This window comes from Pecten maximus, chromosome 16, assembly GCF_902652985.1.
Source record: "Pecten maximus chromosome 16, xPecMax1.1, whole genome shotgun sequence".
NCBI classification, from domain to species: domain Eukaryota; kingdom Metazoa; phylum Mollusca; class Bivalvia; order Pectinida; family Pectinidae; genus Pecten; species Pecten maximus.
In genome coordinates, this window is record NC_047030.1 from 34727256 (window position 1) to 34750919 (window position 23664).

Genomic DNA, 23664 nt, shown 5'->3' on the forward strand with positions numbered 1-23664 from the left:
TGCTTATGTTATAGGAGTACTACTGTCGTCTGCTTCAGAGTTCTAGCTAGGATATGAAAAGGGCAATGCGCTGATCAAAAGAGAACATTTAAGGGCAATTATTTCTCTTTGGTATGACTTTACACTGTCTTAATGTGCTCCGCACCTTTTTGACATCCCATGTACACTACATAAGACCGTTATCATGCTATCACATTTAGGCAATCAGATTCAAATGATAAAATGACAGAAATGGTGCCACTTTTGCCATGGACGCCGTTGTGAAATGACTGGCTGTTGTAAAACCACCTAATGAAATAATGTAGTTTATCTGTCAAAGAGAGAGGTATAATTATACAAAAATCTCGCTCCTTATTTTTGATACATTTATTCCTTTATAATATAATGTGATTCTTTATAACAATGTAGTATCAATCATACAAAGCATATTTTCCTATCCCAAAGCATTACATCACCCATACCGTAAACAAGCACTTTCAAAACCGTACTGCCGTTTGTATTATGAATAGTTTTACTATATATGTCCTTTGATAAACTTGGCTGCCATTCAATAATACCTCATACATTTAAATATTAAAAGTTATTTGGCAAAGTTAACAATTTTATCACCATATTCAACATATTACTGTGAGTTAAAAAAAACTCCTAAAAAATGAATTCCAATGCTATATACTTCTCTGTGAATACAGGGTAAGTATTTTTTTGGTTTAGTTTTATTTTGTTTAACATCATATTAACAGCCAGGGTCATTTAAGGACGTGCCAGGTTTTGGATGTGGAGGAAAGCCGGAGTTCCCGGAGAAAAACCACCGGCCTACAGTCAGTACCTGGCAACTGCCCCATGTAGGTTTCGAACTCGTGACCCAGAGGTGGAGGGCTAGTGTTAAAGTATCGGGACACCTTAACCACTCGGCCACTGTGGCCCTGTCTCCAGATAGAAATTGAGTCTCACAAAGAATGATCAGGCTGTATCGACATATTAGTATGAGTAAAATAGCTTTCAATGAAATTTCATCTAGGTATACATGTACTTACAATGTTGAATATAGTAAGCAATTGTTTACATGTACCTGTTCAATGTCTGAAGGATTTTTCTTCTTTTTTTTTTTATATAAATAAACTGTTTAAATATAGCTCTATCATGAAAAAAACCCATTATGCAACATACATCCAGACCTGAAAATGTACACAAACACTTTCATTAATATATAATATCTAACATAAACAAAAACATATTATACTTTTCAAATCGATGTAGATCTAGGTAAAGATACATATTTCTGGTTCAAACTAATAAATCAAATAGCATACATGTTAAATTGAAACTATGTACTCAAAATCTGCATCAAGTATACAATCATAGGTATAATTCAATATAGGCTTTTTTTACAACATTAAACATTTACATACAAAATAATGAAAATGGCACTAGAACATCAATATATCTCTATCAAGATGTATTTTCTTCTTGAAAGCGACTATAACTGTAAAAATCATGGTCGGAAAATATGTTCATGTGTAATGTTCTGAACAGATAGATATCATAAAACTAGTTCTTTCCTTTTAACTAGAAAATTAAAATTTTCCATCCTAGTTTTTTTTTTTTTTTTTTTTCGTTTTTTTTTTTCTTTCGTAACACTAAAATCAGTGCAAAAGAATAACATTACAATTTTTTAGGGCCCACAAAAATGTATATGTCACGCTGTTGTGCAGACTCGTCACTCACACCCATGAGAATTCGACTCCATTTGGCTTTTTTCCGTGTAGCTTCTTTATGAACATAAACTGAGTTAAGCAGTGTTTAAAGCTCATGATCATATATTTATAGAATATTTTACAGTATCAACTCCGGTAATGTATCATTAAATGTTAAACCCATTTCACTATTTATATGAAGAAAATGAAATCACCGTTTAATGAGTATGAAATCTACAGTTATAGTCGCTTTAATGATATTTGGAATAAATATTTCTTTATCAATTTTTGTGTTCAACATGAAATATGTTGCGAGGGATCACAATTTCATATATCTTTCAAGAAAAAAAATATATCATATCATAAGTCATATTTTTCCCGTACATTCAAAGGACCAAACCTATAATGTGTCCCTAATTTTTAATAATTAATAAAGAAAATGTTATACAGCCTGTTTTGATGAAGTAATTATCAGAAATCAATATCGGAGAAATTTAAATAAAGTCCAATCCGTCTATACCGATTGCCTGTTGGGTTCCCAATAAAACACAATTCATTTTACATCAACCTTTTTATAATAGAACCTGCATATAACGACCATTTTCCACTCCCTAAGTAGACCGGTTCACCTGTTTATAAAGGATAATAGCCGTTCTTAGACAGTTGTGTTTCGTGTGATGGCAATTTTTCAATACATTAAATCTAATGGAAGACAAGTTTAGAAAATTCTTTATTGACTGACCTTAGATGGAGATATCATTTTCTCAGAATATAAAATTTCAGCTTATATTTTATCAAGTATTTAGTAGAATGATTTTAAGCAAAGTTTTGTGCTAATCTGTGTTAGTGTCATTTTCATACATCATTTTCGGGACCTCCTGGACATCGTTTTTGGTCAAAATTTTTCATGCGCAAAATATACGGATAGAGGTTTTTTCAGCATTTTCAGCCCCAAAAAAGTACCTGTGCAAATTACACTGGTGTGCAAATTACACTGGTTTTTACGGTACATGTGTGTATAACTACATTTTGTTTGTGTGTATATTAGCACATTGTTTTTTAATGCATTACCCAGCCACCATGACTCTTATGAATGAGTATGATGATTATCTAGCTTGTAAAACTGATTGTAATGTCCAAATGTGGAGACTGATTAGATTATCAGATCTGACACAGATTGTGAAATTTCAGCTGATTTGATGATAAACCCATTACCTATCTTATAAAACAGAACATATTAATTACCTGGGAGTTAAAAGTTGGCATTATGCTACAAAAAAATCTTTTTCAAGGTGAAAATTGAGAACGAGATGCTACAGAATTTCAGACTCAGATAATTCAATTACTGAAAATGCAGAAATTTATGAAAGGGAGGAAATTTATTCACTTAAACACATGAAGGTCATTCTGACGGGAAAAATTCTCCAAAATATTATTTTGTGATGTGTGTGGTATATATGGAAACAGGAAGTTTTCTCAAATAACTGTAAATGTTAATAATATCATTGTATATTCTCAAAATTTTATCACAGTCAATGCTTAATTCAGCAGTTTAGCCATATATATATATATATATATATATAAGACGAATCATCTTTGAACTCTTCGATATACTTTCACGTGCGGGGGAATTCAAAATACCGTATCTCTGCCGTTGGTCGCATAGCGTTCTAGTGTTGAACATGATGCAGTCACGCTAGTATCCGCCTTCGGCCCACGTTTGCCGAAGGGTTCATTGTGGTTTCTCCAGTTACTAAAACATTATTCTTATTGTATTTTATTGTATTCCAGCACTTCTTATATATATTATGTGATTGTATTTGTAATTTTTTGTGTTTTGATAAAGGGGCGGATTGCCTCGAAAATTTAACAAGCCTTATTGTTCACACTGTTTGAATTACTTCTTTGCCCCATATATATATATAATGTATATATACAATCGATAATGAAAATGTTGTCTTTTCAAGGACTGTACATGTAAAGCTTTATGTCATAATTCACAATACATGTAGTTAGATGAACGAAGATGAGCTGTTTGGTCAATTATAGTTTCACATCGATAGATTCAAGGAGTGAAGATGGTTCATGGGAAAATTTTTTTAAACAAGAGCATTGTTTTATAGTAATGGACCTGTGATAGAGATGAATAGGATAATATGAAAAACGTGACATAAACCACATATAATATTAACAGAAATTACCCATATGTGATATTAAGAGAAAAGATATCAAATATGATATTAAGAGAAATTAACCTGATATGTGATTATATAAGAAAAAATATCACATACATGTATGATATTAACTTTTGGTTTGTTTTTGTTTAACGTCCTATTAACAGCCAGGGTCATTTAAGGACGTGCCAGGTTTTGGAGGTGGAGGAAAGCCGGAGTACCTGGATAAAAACCACCGGCTTACGGTCAGTACCTGGCAACTGCCCCAGGTCAGTACCTGGCAACTGCCCCACGTAGGTTTCCAACGCGCAACCCAGAGGTGGAGGGCTAGTGATTAAGTGTCGAGATAAACCTGTAAATGTTAATACAGGCCTTGGAAGTCTTTGTCAAGGCTCGTCTGAAAACAATATAAAATCACCAGGTCCGTCTTTATTTCATAAACTATTAACTCTGGTCCAACTGGTCCAGCCGTTTAGACCGCAGAAATGAAAACAGCCCAAATCTTCTGTTTAGAAATTGTAAAGCACATCCTTAACTTTATGGACTAGATTTAGACAGTGAAATATTTATATTCAATATAAATGCATTATGGTTACAAAAACACATCATAAGTAAATAAAAAACGTCCTCTCACTCTCTTCATAACATTTAAGAATAAAATCAATCGAAATCACAAGACTATAAACTTATACTAACAATATTATGGAAGTAAGAAGCATTGCATGATACTTGGTTTGTTTTCTTTCATTAGAAAGAATGATCACATATTTTTGAGTATTTAGTTGTACAGTTAAGTACATTTACAACCACACATAGTGTTTCCCAACTTATTTTCTCGTTTTATATGCCTAAATACTTTTTCACTGCGATTTAATTTCGCCATTTTGTCATAAAATGTGCTGAGCTGCACCTGTGTTTGAAACTAATTTATGGCAATTGATTTCGTAAAGGATTTAAATCACAAAGCTGGAAATACGCGAAAATTACAACCATTTGCGCGGATTTACTACATGGCCCACAGGCCTAAATATGTGACAAACAGTATTTATATCATAACTTCTCTTCACTAGAAAAGACAATTTAATATCTTTACATCTCCACCTTCTTCAGCTTAGTGAAATCTCACTTCGTTAAAATTTGCGTAAAACAGTGAAAAAAGACTCAGCGGATTAATAAGCATATAATCAGTTCATTATCATGACGTCGTCTCTTTGTGACGTTACCGGAATGTCAACTAGACAGCGCCATTTTCAGAGGACTGATCTACGCAATTTTAGCGTTTTCTCTCGTTACCTGATGATCTTGTACAAAAAGCTAACGTCAAGTGAGAGTTTTGTTAAAAACTAAACTGAAGATTGCAGAAATGAGTGAATATTTAACTTCTCCATGAGGTAAGCAAACAACAAATGGCTGAAGCGTACAGTTCTTAGAGAACAATCGGCCATGTCACTACTATATCTGTGTCAATACCCGCTGTGCTTGATTACCATATTTAATCTGAGACAGAAATTGTGGATTGTGAATATACTAATGAATTGATACGTAAAATGTATCAAACAAAAATGTTGAGTTGCTTCTTTTAATTTTGTTAGCAATACTGGTGTCTTTAGGTAGATTCACTGGAACTACATTATCTTATATAATTAGCAACCATGGCTGCCATAGTTTAACCAGCATCACAACACATCACAACTTTTATTTTCTTCGTACAGTATTGCAAGGAATTGTTTGATGTAAATATATGCATTGAACAGAGTTTTTATTGCATTTACAGTGGTATGAATGCAATGGGAAACAGATATTCAATATATAGCGCTAGCACGCTATATACGGTATGTCTATATATCCCATTGAGTTCATAATTAAACCACCATTAACGCAATAAAAACACTGTTCAATCCCTATATATATATATAAAGAAAAGCTGTTTTTTTCTCCATCTACAACAAAACATTGACTTATAAGTACCACTAACAATATACATGTATATAACCTGTTTACCGAGGTTACTCTTAAATGTTATCTAATAACGTATTCTACCTAATTAGCACACCTGCTTCTATAAGTATAAGACCACCCACCATTTTAAACAGGTAAAAAGGATGATTGAAACATACAAAAGTTCTTTACCATGTTAATCTGCAAACATCATCTTCAGTCCTTTAACCAAAGAGTCTGGATTGTTTTCGCTACATTAAGGTATGTAAATGTAAAAGAAAAAAAAAATTGTCTCGATTCACATGGAACTTTTTCCCTGTGCATGGTTTTATTAAGTATGCTTCTTAAGAGTTTTTGTAAGCACACAGTGTGCATATTTAGTCAAATACGGTATTTGAAAATTGTAGATTATAATTGTGAAGAAATTACTCCATTGGTTTGAAATCCTATTATCAGTCTGGATTTGTATATCACATTCAACACATAATGCATCAATAAATAATACAGAAAATTGGCACATACAAGCATTCATACATAAAGAACTATCTGCTATTTTTCCCTGCGTCCAAGTATTTGTGCTATTCTGCGACGATTCTCCGCGAGAGAGTTGCCCTTTAATCGTCCCGGAGTTTTTGCTGCTTCCCCACCAAAAGTTAATTCATTGTTTGTACTCGGACCAGAATCCCTATTAGGAGGTGCTGAAGGGGTTTTGGTCTTAGTAGGGCTTGAGCCCTCACTGTCCCTTCGGGAAAGCCCTTCCTCAGGTGGGCTGGGCTTTGGAGTGTTGAAACTTCCTGATCTCTTCAGATTCGCAGCTGAAGAGTTCCGAGATGAGTTAAGTGAAGAATATCCACCTTAATGTAATAAAAAAAACATTACTGTATAAAATGATGGTATATGCAGTTATAGACAATTGGTTATCAAGGACAATCAAATTTAAATCTAGATGGTCATTCTCACTACGTTACATGAACATCTAACGACAATGCATAAGGGGTCACATCAGGATGACCTTTTGGATCAACCAATCAAATTACTCGGACAGAATCTTGGAAGTGAATTCCGTATACCCGAAATAACAAGATAAGAGTGCATGGCTTGCATAATCTGTCAATCTGTTTCAAGTCATTTCGTCCAACGAAGCATATAGCTATATATATGCTGTACTAAAATGGTTAGCTTCAGATGCATGATGTGGCGAATGGGTGAGATCGTGACATCGAAAAATTGTCAATTCGACCTGAAAGTGAAATATTGAGATAACAAAGGTCACCAGAATGTGACCTCTTGTGCGATGTTGTTAGATGTTGATGTTACGTAGTGAGAATGAGCATCTAGATTTTAATTAGATTGTATCAAAGACAGATGGTAGTGTAATAATGTAACTGAGATTTTAACTTTTTAAACTATTACTGACCAGATGGTTTCTTCAGCTGCAGGAGTTCTTCCTTAGCCTCGCTAAACTTCTCCATCAACTCAAATCTTTCCTCACATTCCTTCCTCACTGTCTCTTGGAGGAAAGCATTCTGTGAAATAAAACACAGAAAAATAAATGCAGTTTTAAAAACTACCCACTGCAATGACATTTATAGTCATAATAAATGACACAGCTTTGCAAGTAAACAATACATCCTATTGAGCGTTCCTACAATTCATGAGTTATGCCCCTTTAATACAAAGTTATCTCCCTTTACCTCCTCCTTTGCTGTCTTTAGCTGGCCTGCCTGTTCTTCTATCTGCTGCCTGGTGTCCCCCAACTCCTGGTGTGTCTCCTTCAGTTGTTGTTTCAGTGTATAAATCATTTCCTCGTTTCCTGAGTCCAAACGACCTGAATTGGAATTTTAGTTTAAAAGGACCTTTCTTTATCCTTGTGTCAAACTTTAATTTTGTAACAGAATAATTATTGGAACACAATTATTATCAAATTGACAAAAACAAGTAACTTCATTGTTTAGGAGTAAACATATCCACTGTTTATCAAATTACTAAATTTTCAGATTATTTAAAAGATTGTTACCCATGTGCTGTTGACAGATATTTCAACTCCTATTCTAGATTGTAAACAAGAATAAGACACATATGAGCTATCTTACTTTTACCTAATCTGTTCTCCAGATCCTGAATGATTGATTTTAGACTCTGGACTTCCTTACCTAATCTGTTCTCCAGATCCTGAATGATTGACTTTAGACTCTGGACTTCCTTACCTAATCTGTTCTCCAGATCCTGGATGATTGATTTTAGACTCTGGACTTCCTTACCTAATCTGTTCTCCAGATCCTGAATGATTGACTTTAGACTCTGGACTTCCTTACCTAATCTGTTCTCCAGATCCTGGATGATTGATTTTAGACTCTGGACTTCCTTACCTAATCTGTTCTCCAGATCCTGAATGGACTTTTAGACTCTAGACTTCCTTACCTAATCTGTTCTCCATATCCTGAATGATTGACTTTAGACTCTGGACTTCCTTACCTAATCTGTTCTCCAGATCCTGAATGATTGACTTTAGACTCTGGACTTCCTTACCTAATCTGTTCTCCAGATCCTGAATGATTGACTTTAGACTCTGGACTTCCTTACCTAATCTGTTCTCCAGATCCTGGATGATAGACTTTAGACTCTGGACTTCCTTACCTAATCTGTTCTCCAGATCCTGGATGACAGACTCTGGACTTCCTTACCTAATCTGTTCTCCAGATCCTGAATGATTGATTTTAGACTCTAGACTTCCTTACCTAATCTGTTCTCCAGATCCTGAATGATTGACTTTGGACTCTGGACTTCCTTACATAATCTGTTCTCCAGATCCTGAATGATAGACTCTGGACTTCCTTACCTAATCTGTTCTCCAGATCCTGAATGATTGACTTTAGACTCTAGACTTCCTTACCTAATCTGTTCTCCAGATCCTGAATGATTGACTCTAGACTCTAGACTTCCTTACCTAATCTGTTCTCCAGATCCTGAATGATTGATTTTAGACTCTGGACTTCCTTACCTAATCTGTTCTCCAGATCCTTAATGATTGACTTTAGACTCTAGACTTCCTTACCTAATCTGTTCTCCAGATCCTGAATGATTGACTTTAGACTCTGGACTTCCTTACCTAATCTGTTCTCCAGATCCTGGATGATTGACTTTAGACTCTGGACTTCCTTACCTAATCTGTTCTCCAGATCCTGGATGACAGACTCTGGACTTCCTTACCTAATCTGTTCTCCAGATCCTGAATGATTGACTTTAGACTCTGGACTTCCTTACCTAATCTGTTCTCCAGATCCTGGATGATTGACTTTAGACTCTGGACTTCCTTACCTAATCTGTTCTCCAGATCCTGGATGACAGACTCTGGACTTCCTTACCTAATCTGTTCCCCAGATCCTGGATGATTGACTTTAGACTCTGGACTTCCTTACCTAATCTGTTCTCCAGATCCTGAATGATTGATTTTAGACTCTGGACTTCCTTACCTAATCTGTTCTCCAGATCCTGAATGATTGATTTTAGACTCTGGACTTCCTTACCTAATCTGTTCTCCAGATCCTTAATGATTGACTTTAGACTCTAGACTTCCTTACCTAATCTGTTCTCCAGATCCTGAATGATTGACTTTAGACTCTGGACTTCCTTACCTAATCTGTTCTCCAGATCCTGAATGATTGACTTTAGACTCTGGACTTCCTTACCTAATCTGTTCTCCAGATCCTGGATGATTGATTTTAGACTCTGGACTTCCTTACCTAATCTGTTCTCTAGATCCTGGATGATAGACTTTAGACTCTGGACTTCCTTACCTAATCTGTTCTCTAGATCCTGGATGATAGACTTTAGACTCTGGACTTCCTTACCTAATCTGTTCTCCAGATCCTGGATGATAGACTTTAGACTCTGGACTTCCTTACCTAATCTGTTCTCCAGATCCTGAATGATAGACTCTGGACTTCCTTACATAATCTGTTCTCAAGATCCTGGATGACAGACTCTGGACTTCCTTACCTAATCTGTTCTCCAGATCCTGAATGATTGATTTTAGACTCTGGACTTCCTTACCTAATCTGTTCTCCAGATCCTGTATGATAGACTTTAGACTCTGGACTTCCTTTCGCAGAGAGTCCTCGCTGTCTTTAGCCCGTTCTTTGGTGTCTGACAGGAACTTTTGAAGATCCCGAATCTCAGACCGATATTTACTCTCCAATGAGTTCAACTGAGCCTTCAACTGCAAATTCAAGTTTTAAAGATACGATATTGTTTTGATGCATTTTTGTTTTGTAATTGTTTTATCATTTTTCAAAGAATGTGTTTATTTATTACACAGATAATGCTGTCATTAACATTGATATAAAGATTAATTGTTTATAAATATATTTTTGTTTAGTTTTTTTAAAATATCTAAAAGGCTAGACCTGCTACAGTAAAGAATTAGATTTACATATAAACATGATCATCAAATAACAGGATTTCGCGATTAATTGTTTTTCTCAATAAGTTCACAATAATTAGATTCTATCTTTTTCCATTGTTGATGAAACAAAAGTTTTCAGACCTATGTATAAGTCGGTATTCATCTATAACTTTAGAAATTTACCCCTCTTTCTAGTGGTTTAAATCTGTATTTGATTTCTTTTAACAGTGTTTTATGAAAAAATAAATAAAATGTGAATTGGTTTTTATACTCAGAATTAAAATCTTCTCTGAAATCATATTTTCAAATAAGCCAATTCAATGTTTTATATCATGTTAAAAAATTAGATGGAGTTGAATACAGCAAAAACAATCAGAGATTTAATTAACATGAATTTTTTAATTAACTTCAAAATAATACATATATTTTGCAAAATTGATCCCATTCACAATGTTTTATTATTTTACTTTTTACAATCTAGTTCATCTCGTTTATAAAGTGAAAGGTTGACTATGGAAAGGAATGTCATCCATGACTTAAGAAAATATACTGACAGATAAGACAATATGGCAAGCATACACATTTCACTGTCAGGTGGTAATAATACAAAAAGTGATTAACTGAAAAAATCTTCAATTTGAACGAGTGAGAAAAGAATAGGATTTGAACCCATTTTCTCATAAATTTCTAAAATTACTGAAATTGTATCTGAGCTTTTATGATATGCAGACATGTATAAGTGTAGACATACATGTAAAGACATGTAGATACTTTCACTGCTACAAATCTGTTACATTGATGCTGTATATTTCTCAATTTGAATATTATTCAAGAAACCCAAAATAATGTTTTGATGCATGTACATGTATTTCAATACTCCACCGTGTGAAACTCTGAAAAAAGGGAGATCCATAACGTCATTTTTAATTGTATTTCATGCTTAATTTTAATAAATAATTTTCGGGGGAAAAAAAAGAAAAAAATAAGGCAAGGGAGATTACAATGTACGAGTGTAGCATATACCCTTAATAGGGGGCAAAAAATGGGAAAAAAATGTGAATACTGCATCAGGACCATATGTCCCTGACTGCATATATTGAGTGTGGCATATACCCTTAAGACTAATTTGTTATCTATGTGTGCTGGTATCAAATAAGCTGTGAATAAAAGAACATGCACCATTTAAGTGGATCCACATTATAAATTCTTAACATGTACAATATTAACATGTCAGCTGTTTAGTGTTGACGATGATGAGCATGCAGCAGGCTATAAATAAACACATTGAATATTGATCTGGTCTGTCAGAACCTACACTCATCACTCACTATATGTTAAAACTGTTTTAGGTTTTCGTAACCTCATTTACTCTGAAATAGATACAAGAAACTATGTTCAAAAGTAGACTGTCTGATATTTATATAACGAATAGTGTAGCTACCATGTAGGCTTGTATGCTAAAGCATCCATAATTTTCTCAAAAAAAAAAGTAGAAAAGAAAAAAACGAGAGAGAGAGAGACACAAAAGAGAGAGAGAGAGAGGGGAGAGAGCGAGAAAAAAAAAGACAGACAGACAGACAGACAGACAGACACACAGACACACAGACAGACACACAGACACACAGACAGACACACAGACAGACACACAGACAGACAGACAGACACAGACAGACACAGACAGACACACAGACAGACACATACACACAGACACACAGAGACAGAGACATACACACCAAGAGACACACAGACAGACAGAGAGATAAAGTCTATAAAGCATCAATATAATTTTTGCCAAGCTCCACCACTGATAATTAACCTTTTGACATCTCGTTATCAAAATACTTTAAAACTTTTAGATAGAGTGTGTCAATACAATATAATCCTGGGTTACAAAAGGTCTTTGCTTCTACACTGAATTGATAAGTAAATAGCATTAGATGGTTAATTTCAATAATATTACGAAGTTTTAAAAAAAAATATAACTCACAATAGCTTCGTGATCTTTGTTAGAATTCTGGTATTTTCCTAACAGTTCTTGATATTTTTCTTTTTCAATCTTGATTTCCTGTAATGAAAATAAAAACATGACAGTGAAATAAAGGGTATACCATATTAACTTGATAAACAGAATATGAACTTCATCAAGTGCCAGTAATGTATATGTACAGAGTGAAGCAAACTTATTTGAATATTGCATGGAATCCCTGAGAATTACAATCATCAGACATGTTGGGCATTGCTGAAGAAATACATGTCCCCTACTGCCCACACTAAAATAGTAACAGTGACCTTGACCCAAAACCCTGGAAACTCTAACTAGATCTGTAGTTACTCATACTGAAGTTACACACGGAATTTTACCGATTTACGAACATACCTTGAAGCATTGCTGACAGATGGACAGACAGATGGAAAGAGAAGAAACCTATATACAGTATACCCAAAAACCCCGAAACATGAATCTGTATAGTTACTGATACTGAATACTGAAGTTACATACAAAATTTTACCGATTTACCAACATACTTTGAAGCATGGCTGACAGACGGACAGACAGATGGAAAGGGGAGAAATCTACATATACCCCCCCGACAAGGCCCCCCGCCCATCCCGGTTTCACTGGTAGGGGACTAATCATGTACATCACCAAATCACCGACATACCAGGACAAAGTTCTCCTTCAGTCTCTCCTCCATAGATTTTAACGATGCCACATGTTTTGCCCGTTCTTTCTGCAGCATCTCCTCCAGCTGTCAAGAAATGTCAGTACAATTTTTTATTTTACATTTATTTTAATTTCATTTTTTTAGCATTACATTAAAATATCATTTCTTAAACTCCAACAGTACAGACCGGTCTGTTTCTCAGTTTCCCAATAAACACAAATCAACATGTGTAGGGAGCATCGAACCACACTCCTCAGATTTTCACCCGAGGTTACAAAGCCAGAGCTCTAACCAACTGTGCTATTGAGGCCCACTCACCTCAAGTTACATGGTCGGGGTCTAACCGACTGAGCTATTGAGAACTTCAAAAATTAATAAATCTCTTACCTTTTCCGGCCAGGACTCTGCCTCATACATCTTCTGTTTAAAACTTTCTCGTAACTGTTCTATCCGGTTTTGATGGGATAAAATCATGGACTCTCTACAAATTCAAAAATACCAACCATTATTATATAAAATTTTACATTGTATGCTTTTTCTGATGTTCTCAATACATTTAATGCAAGAGATGTCAATTCAATCTAAGAACTTTCATGAGAACATCAACAGAACACAATCAAATACAAATTCATTAGTTATTTGACAGGCTTAATCATCAAACTTTACCGCTTTGTAAACAATAGCTCAGGTCCGTAAACAATAGCTCAAGTCCGTAAACAATAAATCAAGTCCGTAAACAATAGCTCAAGTCCGTAAACAATAGCTCAAGTCCGTAAACAATAGCTCAAGTCCGTAAACAATAGCTCAAGTCCATAAACAATAGCTCAGGTCTGTAAACAACAGCTCAAGTCTGTAAACAATAGCTCAAGTCCGTAAACAATAGCTCAGGTCTATAAACAATAGCTCAAGTCTGTAAACAATAGCTCAGGTCTTTGAACGATAGCTCAAGTCCGTAAACAATAGCTCAAGTCCGTAAACAATAGCTCAAGTCCGTAAACAATAGCTCAAGTCCGTAAACAATAGCTCAGGTCTGTAAACAATAGCTCAAGTCTGTAAACAATAGCTCAAGTCCGTAAACAATAGCTCAGGTCTGTAAACAACAGCTCAAGTCTGTAAACAATAGCTCAAGTCCGTAAACAATAGCTCAGGTCTGTAAACAATAGCTCAAGTCTGTAAACAATAGCTCAGGTCTTTGAACGATAGCTCAGGTCTGTAAACAATGACTCAAGCCTAAAAAGTCTTAGAAGAATATTCAAATCAACATATGACACCCTTTTTTACTTAGTGATCTTAACTTTTAAATGGATATTAGTCATCGCTGGATATTAATCTAAAATTTGTAAATTTGACTATTGAATCTCTTTATAAAGCATATGACAGACTTTAAAGCTCAATGCAGTCAAATGAATTATGTTCTTTGTTTTGTATATCTTGGATATTGTATGTTACACTGAATAGATTTTAACATTTGAATAATATTCTGGTATAGATATCGGAACCTACCATGCATATCAAAAACAAGCTTGCTACATATAACAGTGTTGAAATTAATTAGCAGAATTATTTTCCAGAATTATTTCGAAAAAATCTTTTTGTTTTTAAAATATTCATTAAGACACAACATACATATAAAGACATCCTCCACATCACTGTATCTTAGATATAAACTAACCTCTCTCCTTTTAGTTGGTCAATCTCTTCTTCGGCTTTGGCTAAAATATTCTTCAATTCTCTTGTTTCCGCTAAAAAAAATATAATTTTGAAATAAATCTTATACATCTGTAATTTTATTTCATAAAATACATAAAAAGTTAATTATATAATGCTATTTAAAGTTTTGTAATTTAGTAAACAAATATAATCCTTGGCGACAAAGCAAAACAAATTCTTCAGCGCAGAAGAGACTGTACTGTATAGAATATTCAAAACTTTTCTTTTGTAAAACAAGTATAGCTGTTTAAAGGTATTTATCAGTAAAGTTTTACTAGTTAATGGCAAATTAAATCTTCTTGATTTTTCAACATGTTTGGACTGTTCATCAACATTCAATTTAAGCTGTGCAATTAAACCATCTTGGTTGTCTCCCCTGAAAATATAGAATTTGACAACAAAATATACTAAAGGCAAGGCAATGCCTGAAATTTTACTATTATACACTGTTTTGAGACCATCATAGATTTTAAACAATATGTTTCAATCCTTGAATCATATATGATAATGTTGTGAATTATCATAATTAACATAACAACACGATCATTTTCCAATTCTGTTTTTTGAACTGACACAGTTGGCGACTAACACAGAGACCGGTGTAGACTCTGACATCGACTGTGACATCGACTGTGATATCGACTCTGACATCGACTGTGATTTATTACAAACTTACAGACAGTGAGGGTAGCTTTTCTATGAATCTCCTCCTCTTTCATCTTCTGTTCTTTAAATCTCGACTCCATCGTCTTCATTTCCTTGTACAATGTCATCACTTCAATATCTTTCTTTTTTAAGTCATTCTGAAGTCTGTCAAAGAAAAAAAATCCAGATTTCAATTCTATACCAATTTCAAACAAAATCTTTGTCATTTTTGTTTGTTTGTTTGTTTTTGTTTATTTTTCCACAATTTGAAAAATCACACTGCTTTTGTTGTGGTATCTTGATTGGCTTTTTCTCACTAACAGAATCTCGAATGTTGTGATATAAAATATTTCTGGCATAGCTATATATAGTTTCACCTGAGTGTTCTGTTGACTAAAAATAGAGTCCATAATAGAATTCAGATACAGGATATTTCACTAACTGTATAATCTGGTGGATTTCAAAGGCATTATTTGAGAAACTTGTCAATCTAAAGTTGGAAAGAACAAAAAAATTTTGAATGACAGAAAAATCCTCCTACATACTTCTGTAGGGCCATTTCTGTATTCTGTTCCTTCCTTCGGGACTGTGCAGTTAAATCCTCAATCTCCTGGGTTTTGTTTCTGTATTAAAGATAAAAGTTGAAAATTAAATTTTGTAAACTTAAAAAAAAAAAAATCCTGAATATTTAAATTTCATAAAATTTGGTGGGAACTTGAAACAAAAATACACAACCTGATTTACTTGAACAAATAGCACATAACTTTGGAGATCTATACAATATTTTTTTTTTTTTAATTATATATTTTTGTATTTTTTTTTTTTTTTTTTTGTTGCTTTTTTTTTCATGTCTTTAGTAACGTAAAAGTATTGACAGGTAAGTGATCTTTTGCACCTTTGAATTAAACACAAACATCCTGTTTCCCAGAAAATACTAATAAAATAGAATCATTAATTAGGTTGATTATGTTAACAAAGGGAGCAAGTTTCATCATTAACAATTAACTTAAGTATATCCAGGCTGTTCTATATAGTAAATACAATAACATAATTATGTGGATAAACCAAAATTAATCACTGTTGTGCCTACAAATGGTGACACATATGAAAATGATGGCTGCAGTGGCCTTGGTCAGACCAAAGAAATCCAGTGTTTGAGCCAATTGGTCAAATGGACATGAGTATTATAACTCCTTGTAAGTTCTAAACTATATATACGTAATACGTATATATATAATTTACAACAATTGCAAAACAAGATATATCAATTTACACTAATCATGTTTTTTGGCCCAGTGGGAAGTGCAGGAGGGGTTTAAATATGGGAGGAAGCCAGAGTACACAGAGAACCACCCCCCCCCCCCCCCCCCCCCCCCCCATGATTGTGCCTGTGACCACATTAAGCTTTTCATGTCCCGTCGGTGAATCGACCCCGTCCACCTCCAAGAAAGGAAGGTGTTTACATACATGGATACGAATTGTACACATATTATAAATATTTCTCTCGGTACAACTACGATAGGAAATTCAAATCTATATCTTGAGATCCATGTATGTAAATACATTGCAATCCAGGTATTCATATCATCTTATAGACGACTTCCACAATGATCATGTCAGGGTATCGGGCTGACCATCACTGTGCCATTGAAACGTTCTTATTAAGAACGCTGATGTGGCTCAGCGGTATTTCTGGCTAGGCAATTAGGTGCCGTAGATCGTGAGTTCGAGCCCCGGTCAGGGCACGAGTCAAAAAGTTGTCTTCCTTCGTCATTTGTGTTACTATGTTATATATCTATTTATTAGCACAATGTATCATATCCACCATGTGTTGGTGATCCGAAGATATAGATTTGAATATCCTGTCATAGTTGTACCGAGAGAAATATATATATTTATAAATTTGTATGACAAGGGAGATAAACAGGTTTACCTCAAGCTGTCTTTAAATTGTTGACTTTCAAGGTTCAGCTGTCGACTCGTTGATACGGCGTCCTCCAACTGTTGTCTGATATCTGAACACACACAAGATGTATAATGTGGTTCTGATATATCGGAGGAATTATATAATTCTATGAACCCCTTATCTATAACTAAATCAACACAATATATGTACAAATGAGATAAAATTACCTGAATGTTACTGGAAGAACTAGACGCATCATTCTCTGTACAAATAATTTTACAATATATACAAGAAAACAATAAATCAAACCGATAGCAGTGTTATTATTCACAAGTTAAAGAATTATGGATGTTAATATGTCGCAAAAAAAAACAAAAAAACCAGCTACCAAGTACTTCCCTCCCTTTATTGAAAAGATCTCGGAGTCTGTCTGTATTCTAATAACATCTTTCGTTAAAACACCATTTTTCTCAATATAAATACTGTATGTATCCAGCAATAAGCCCATGTCTGGTAACACAGGTGCCTACACAGGGGCCTGAAACATTCCTAAGACCCATCATGAAAGTTGAACCCCTAGATCATGTATGACGATAATAAGTGATCTAGGGGTCGGACCCTTGGACTGATTTTTCATTCTCCATCATAGGAATGTGACAAGCCCCTGTGTCTGGGAATGAACCCACCTATATATATCCTTTACAGTTCCAACATATTTCAACAAATTACTCCATTGTCCTTAGATAATCCCACCCAATAATACATTGAGTCAGAGTCTACTATGTCTAAAATATGATGTTTTAGCTTTCATTACAAAATGTGATTCGAATTTTACTGGATCTTCGTATTATGACCTGAGGAGGGTACATATTCACTCGATTAGGCTTCATTCGTTTGAAATTTAACATAAAAAAAAAAATCAAACAAAAGAAGGTGAAAGTGTTATTGTTGATCTGTAATTACATATATGTATATATGTATAATGTATATCTTCAAGCTCCCAAGATATATATATATATCTGAATAATGGCAGTAATAATTGTTTATCTAGATACATATGTAACGAATTCTTTATAATTTCATGAACAACCTGACCTTTGATTGAGATTTCTAAGCCGTCACATTTTTGCTGTAGTTTTGAGTTTTCGTCACGGACATTTGACAGAGATTTAAGTTCTTTCTCCTGGCGCCGGACTTTCTCTGTCATCATTGTTGACTGCATAGAAGATTCTGATTTTTCAGCTTCTAATTTCTCAATCTGTTCCTGAAGTGAGGACATTCCTGAATAAAAGAAAAAATAAAATAAAATTTATTGTATTACAACTAGAGAATACAATGAAACCTCTCTATTATGACCACCTGGGGGACTGAGTGAAAGTGGTCTTAATAGCAAGGTGGTCTTAATACAGAGGTTGACCATATTAATCTTTGATAATCAAGAGGTAAAATATGTAATGTAAACACTTTGCTAAAAATGGATCTAAAAACAGATATTAGACATATTTCTTAAATCGTACAAAAACCTAAAACAAATCAACTTACAAATTGAAATGAAAAAAAAAATAGACATTTTTTTACTAATTCTCCCCTTCCCATAATTATTGTGTTATTTAAAAAATATTAGCAGCCAGACAGATCTTTGGAATGATCAAGTTGAAAGGTAACATTACATGTGTCTCAGACAATAAAGGCAGAAAATGAACTGTATCATAAAAGGAAATAAATGAAGTAATGTAATATTTAATATATCCTTAATCTGAAGATAATGGATAAATTTTGCTTAGTACTGAAATAGTTATTCAGGTTTTCATTTTTTTTTTTTTGGCAGAGGGAGGGGTTGGATGAAGTTGATTGGTGTCTAGGAGGGAGGGGTTTTCTGATGGGGGAAAGGGTTGGGTGGTTGAATGGGTCATTTGGGGAAGGGAGGGGTGTTGGGCGGAGTTGACTGGGACCTTAGAGAGAGGGGTTTTCTCAGGGGCGAGAGGATGGGGATTATTTGGTTCTTAGGGGGTTATCTAATGGGGAAGGAATCGGATGGGGTCAATTAGGTCTTTTGGGGAACATATTTGGATGGGATTGATTGGGGCCGTGTATGAAGGGGTTGAATGAGATTAATGTGGTCATGAAAGGAGGGGGTGAATGAGGTTTATGGGGCTTTGTAGGGAGGGGTTGGATAGGGTTAATGAAGAGGGTTGGAGATGGGTTGATTGGAGGCCATGTATGAAGGGGTTGGATGTGGTTGATGGGGCCATTTACGGAGGGGGGTCAATTGGGTCAATGTGGCCTTGAAGGGAGGGGGCTGAACGGGGTTGATGGGGCTTTGTAGGGAGGGAATTGGATGTTTAATAAAGAGGGTTGGAGATGCCTTGAGAGGAGAGATTCAAACCAGATCCTACAAATCCCTAGAAGATGGATGATTACATATGTACCTTTATGTTCGGACTGGTACTTCTCAATAATATTTTTCTGTAGAAGTTGTAATTCTGTTTGGAATTTTGCGTCTCTATCCTCTACAAACGTGTGTACGTCTGTCACAACTTGTCTTTGGGCGGTCAGCTGAGACTTAATGTAAGGCAATCGCTCCTCAAATATGGAAAATTTTAATCTGCAAGTAACAAACAAAAATTTTGAAATATTTCATTTCGATATGGTATGGAATTAGAATATCAAGTAAGTTTTTATTTGAAAATAAGCCCTCTCCACAAATATACCCTTTTTCTTAAATTAACAGAATCTTCAATTTAAAACCATGCAGCAATTAAAGTGTAGTTCACAGATAAGCCCTCCCCGTATTGTAGAATTAAATTTTTCACTAGGGGAGGCTATTTTGAAAACAATTTGGTAATTGACAAAATGTTTCACAATTAAGGTAAAAACTATTTCATACCTTATACAAATGTACATATATATGCCTGCAGGCACAATGTATTTAATGTCTATTTGATTACCTGTAACTTTCCCTCTCAGTTTTGGTCCTATCTAACTCGCCCTGTAAGTTCTGATTCTGTAACCGTAAGTGCCCTGATAATTCTTCTTCATTCTTCAAGGAACTTCTTAGTGAGGATATTCTGAAAATCAACAAAAAAGAAATATTGATTTTGCTCATGATTAACTCAAACTCATGTCAGTAGAAATTTTCCCTTTTATCTGTTTAAAAAAAGATTATGGAAGATATATATATTTTTCATTTTTTTTATAAGAGATATGTTTTATGTATACCTGTTATATACAAGGAGGGTGCCCATGAATATAACAGTGTTTCCTTGTGGTCATAAAAGGTAATAACGATAGACACAAAAATTAGGTTTTGTAATGTAAAAAAACAAACAAAAAACATATATATTTGTTGGCTTTTTTTTTTTAAAATAGAGTGCTTGTACGTAGCTGAAGGGGCCATGATAGCTTAGTTGTTTAGATTACCGACAAAAAAAACTCAGGTGAGAGGGCCATGATAGCTTAGTTGTTTAGATTACCGACAAAAAAACCTCAGGTGAGAGCGCCATGATAGCTTAGTTGTTTAGATTACCGACAAAAAAAACTCAGGTGAGAGGGCCATGATAGCCCACTCGATTAGATTGCTGGCCATGTAACCTCAAGTGAGGGGGTCGCAATACAGTGCTGGCCACGTTATTTCAAGTGAGGGGGCAATGATAGCTCAGTCAGCTATAGTGCTGGCCATGAAACCTCAGGCGAAGATCCAAGGTGCATGGTGTGATGCTCGATTCCTACCCATGTTGGTTTGTGTTTCTCAGGAAGCTGAGAAACAGGTTGATCTGTGTTGTCGTGGTTGTGTCCTTGGGCAAGACACTTTACCCTAATTTCTCTGGATGGCATTCAACGCCGGGTCTCCCATATGTTGACTTGTTACATGTAAGTGAGGTAGTCACCAACTACTACAGGGAGACCCACCTCAAAATTACCATGACTGTTCACATGGCAATAAAAACAGTAAACAAACAAGCATGTAGCTACAGATAGCACTTGATAATGTAAAATATTGATATAATTATCTAGTACTTACACATTGTCCATGTTTTTTGAATTTTCTCGAAGTTCCTTGGTTTCTCCCATCAGTCTGTCATAATCGATCCTCAGTTGTTTCTCTCTCTCCATACTGCCTCGGTAATGTTCCATCTCGGCAATGGTCTTCTTTAACTTTTCTTCCATGGCTTTAATTTCGTTGTGGATGAGGTAACTCACTCCACAGTACTTACATACTGTATCGTCATGCTCCATCTTCCGTATGCCCTCTGGTAGCGGATGCTGTGGATGGTAATGCTCAAACCTTCCAGGATCACCATCGGCATCCTCAGGTTTGCCCTCCGACATTTTTGTTTTCATAACCTCAGCTTCAAATTTTCTTTGTAATTTTCTTTATTCTGTAACAATAGAAACTGGTGAAAACAATCCTAAAACGAACGAATGCATATTTCCAATAAATCAATGTCTAGTAATAATAAGTCCACCAATGTCTTTTGCAGCTCATTTAAAATTCATACATATCTTTTAAAGTCTATGCTCTTTTCCAATATAAGGCCAAAATAAAAACATAGCTGGTTTGGTATAACCCGTCCGACCCAGAAAAAATGTGCCGACTCAAATAAATTTTATTGTGAAAAATAAAACATTGTTTTTTTATGATTTGACCATGGATATTTATGTCCGGAAGTTGCTGTGCAGGTTTGAAACTACATCTCCCAAACCCAAATAAGATTGGTGTGTGTTTCTTTAATTTTGTTTAAGAACACAAAATGAATAATGATTTCCAAATTCTGGTAACCTGTTTTTAGAATGGTATAAAAAAAAATCAGCCCTACCTACCTACCTATATGTAAGACCCCCTGGTCGGGTTACAGTAAACCAAGATATTTTTAAGGGTGGCCTATCACACATACTTTGTAACACAGTAATATACCCAGTTATTGTACATGTTGACCCCTTGGCTTATCAAAGGACAACTATGACTTTGGGTTAAGTTGTTAGGTTTGATTATAATGAAGTGTTAAGACACTGACCATGTATTCTATTTATCCTGCAACAGTCATAAAAATACTCATAAAAAATAATCATTTTGAAGTGAAACGGTGTCAAAAATGATAGAAATATGTTCGCCTTTTAAACGTAGTTTCACTTTGAAGTAGGTCCGTCGAACTGACGCACGTGCTAAGATTCCAAAATACAGCTGTTTTCCGTCACTGCCGTATACAGCAAAAATATATACGGTGGGTGTATTCCGACAATGCGGTGGCAGTTGCAGGATAAACCTACATATATTGATAATATATATAGGTATTTCTGACTATTTTAATATAAGACTAGGCATGCCCCTGTGGTGACGGTGAGTGACAGGTATAAGTGGTTACATACAATGTACATAAGTATGGGAAATCAACGGACCTCTCCAAATAAGGCATAAAAAAAGTAAGATAAATATTGACTGACAAGATACGGAGAGAACTGCAACACAACAGTACTTATAATGTACTTGATGCACTTTACAGGAAAACGGTCAACATCTATGGGTAGACCATCCGTTCAAAATACGTAATACATATAGCAGTATATAAGATGTAATAGTACAGTATTTCACATTTTTATAAATCAACGCCTGAGTTTCATCTGGCCCAGACACCCATGGCTATCTAAATGTACAGTAGGAACCTACATAATGTATCTGGTGTCAGGGCCAGAGGAACTCGGGCAACTCTTACATATTTTTAAACGTCGACATTAAATAATCATCCGCTGTTATTCATTAAAAAGGTATTTAATTAATACCTGAACACATACATCTTCCAATACAAGATCTCAGTATTGTTAAAAAACAACTATTATCGACGATAAGATCAGCGCACTGCATTCTTTTAGGCATGTGTCCGCCATGTTGAATCCAATGAAAACATTCCACATCCGGGGCTGTGTCGATTCTAAGCCGGAGATTGGAGACCGGACCGGATAGTCATGAACATACTTAGCGGGATTTTTTAACTTGGATATACTTCTTTAGTGTGTAGTTTGTATATATACCAATAGATACACGTTGTCCCCGTTTCATAGATTTTTCTATTTTTAATTTTAGTACCAACATTGATCAAGCTGATGGTTTTCAAATTCAAAAAGAAGAAGAAGAAAAACATGTAAACAAAAATCTTATTTCTAACTTAAACGAGGACAAAATACAAAAAAACTATCATAGAAAACGCAAAAGGTAATATCGAAGACCCAAGTGTTCCAGAAGGTTTGGTTTGTTTGGTTTGTTTTTCGTCCTATTAACAGCCAGGGTCATTTAAGGACGTGCCAGGTTTTGGAGGTGGAGGGAAACCGGAGTACCCGGAGAAAAACCACCGGCCTACGGTCAGTACACAGGGGCATGATATAGGTATTTCTGACTATTTTTTGTAATATAAAACTAGACATGCCCCTGTGGTCAGTACCTGGCAACTGCCCCACGTAGGTTTCAAACTCGCAACCCAGAGGTGGAGGGCTAGTGTTAAAGTGTCGGCACACCTTAACCACTCGGCCACCG

General features: G+C 35.0%; 2 protein-coding genes across 2 annotated transcripts in view; both read right to left on the reverse strand.

Annotated features, from left to right (window-relative positions):
* The window catches only part of LOC117344942 (leucine-, glutamate- and lysine-rich protein 1-like), a 49387-nt gene extending 26380 nt beyond the window's left edge, over window positions 1-23007 (reverse strand). The window contains exon 1 of the mRNA XM_033907827.1: window positions 22917-23007. The gene's annotated coding sequence lies outside the window, so the exon portion shown is untranslated. The remainder of the gene's footprint in view (window positions 1-22916) is intronic.
* On the reverse strand, window positions 5945-23019 carry LOC117344943 (leucine-, glutamate- and lysine-rich protein 1-like). Its single transcript, XM_033907828.1, has 16 exons — window positions 22929-23019; window positions 21160-21517; window positions 20087-20206; window positions 19568-19743; window positions 18234-18419; window positions 17166-17247; window positions 15778-15855; window positions 15264-15397; window positions 14550-14619; window positions 13265-13358; window positions 12875-12961; window positions 12199-12276; window positions 9860-10025; window positions 7501-7634; window positions 7224-7332; window positions 5945-6660 (listed from the first exon to the last, which is right to left on the reverse strand). Exons 2-16 carry the CDS (start codon window positions 21477-21479, stop codon window positions 6356-6358), a joined length of 2139 nt encoding a protein of 712 aa, XP_033763719.1. The 5' UTR covers window positions 21480-21517; window positions 22929-23019; the 3' UTR covers window positions 5945-6355.
* Between the last annotated feature and the right edge of the window lie 645 nt (window positions 23020-23664).

Excerpts from the sequence above, each read along its gene's own strand:
- LOC117344943 (XM_033907828.1), bottom strand. The coding sequence starts at position 21,479 with ATGAAAACAAAAATGTCGGAGGGCAAACCTGAGGATGCCGATGGTGAT. Across the intron at positions 12,277-12,874 it reads TGAAGGAGAACTTTGTCCTG|GAAATCAAGATTGAAAAAGA; the intron begins GTATGTCGGTGA and ends TTTTCATTACAG. Across the intron at positions 7,333-7,500 it reads TAAAGACAGCAAAGGAGGAG|AATGCTTTCCTCCAAGAGAC; the intron begins GTAAAGGGAGAT and ends TTTATTTCACAG.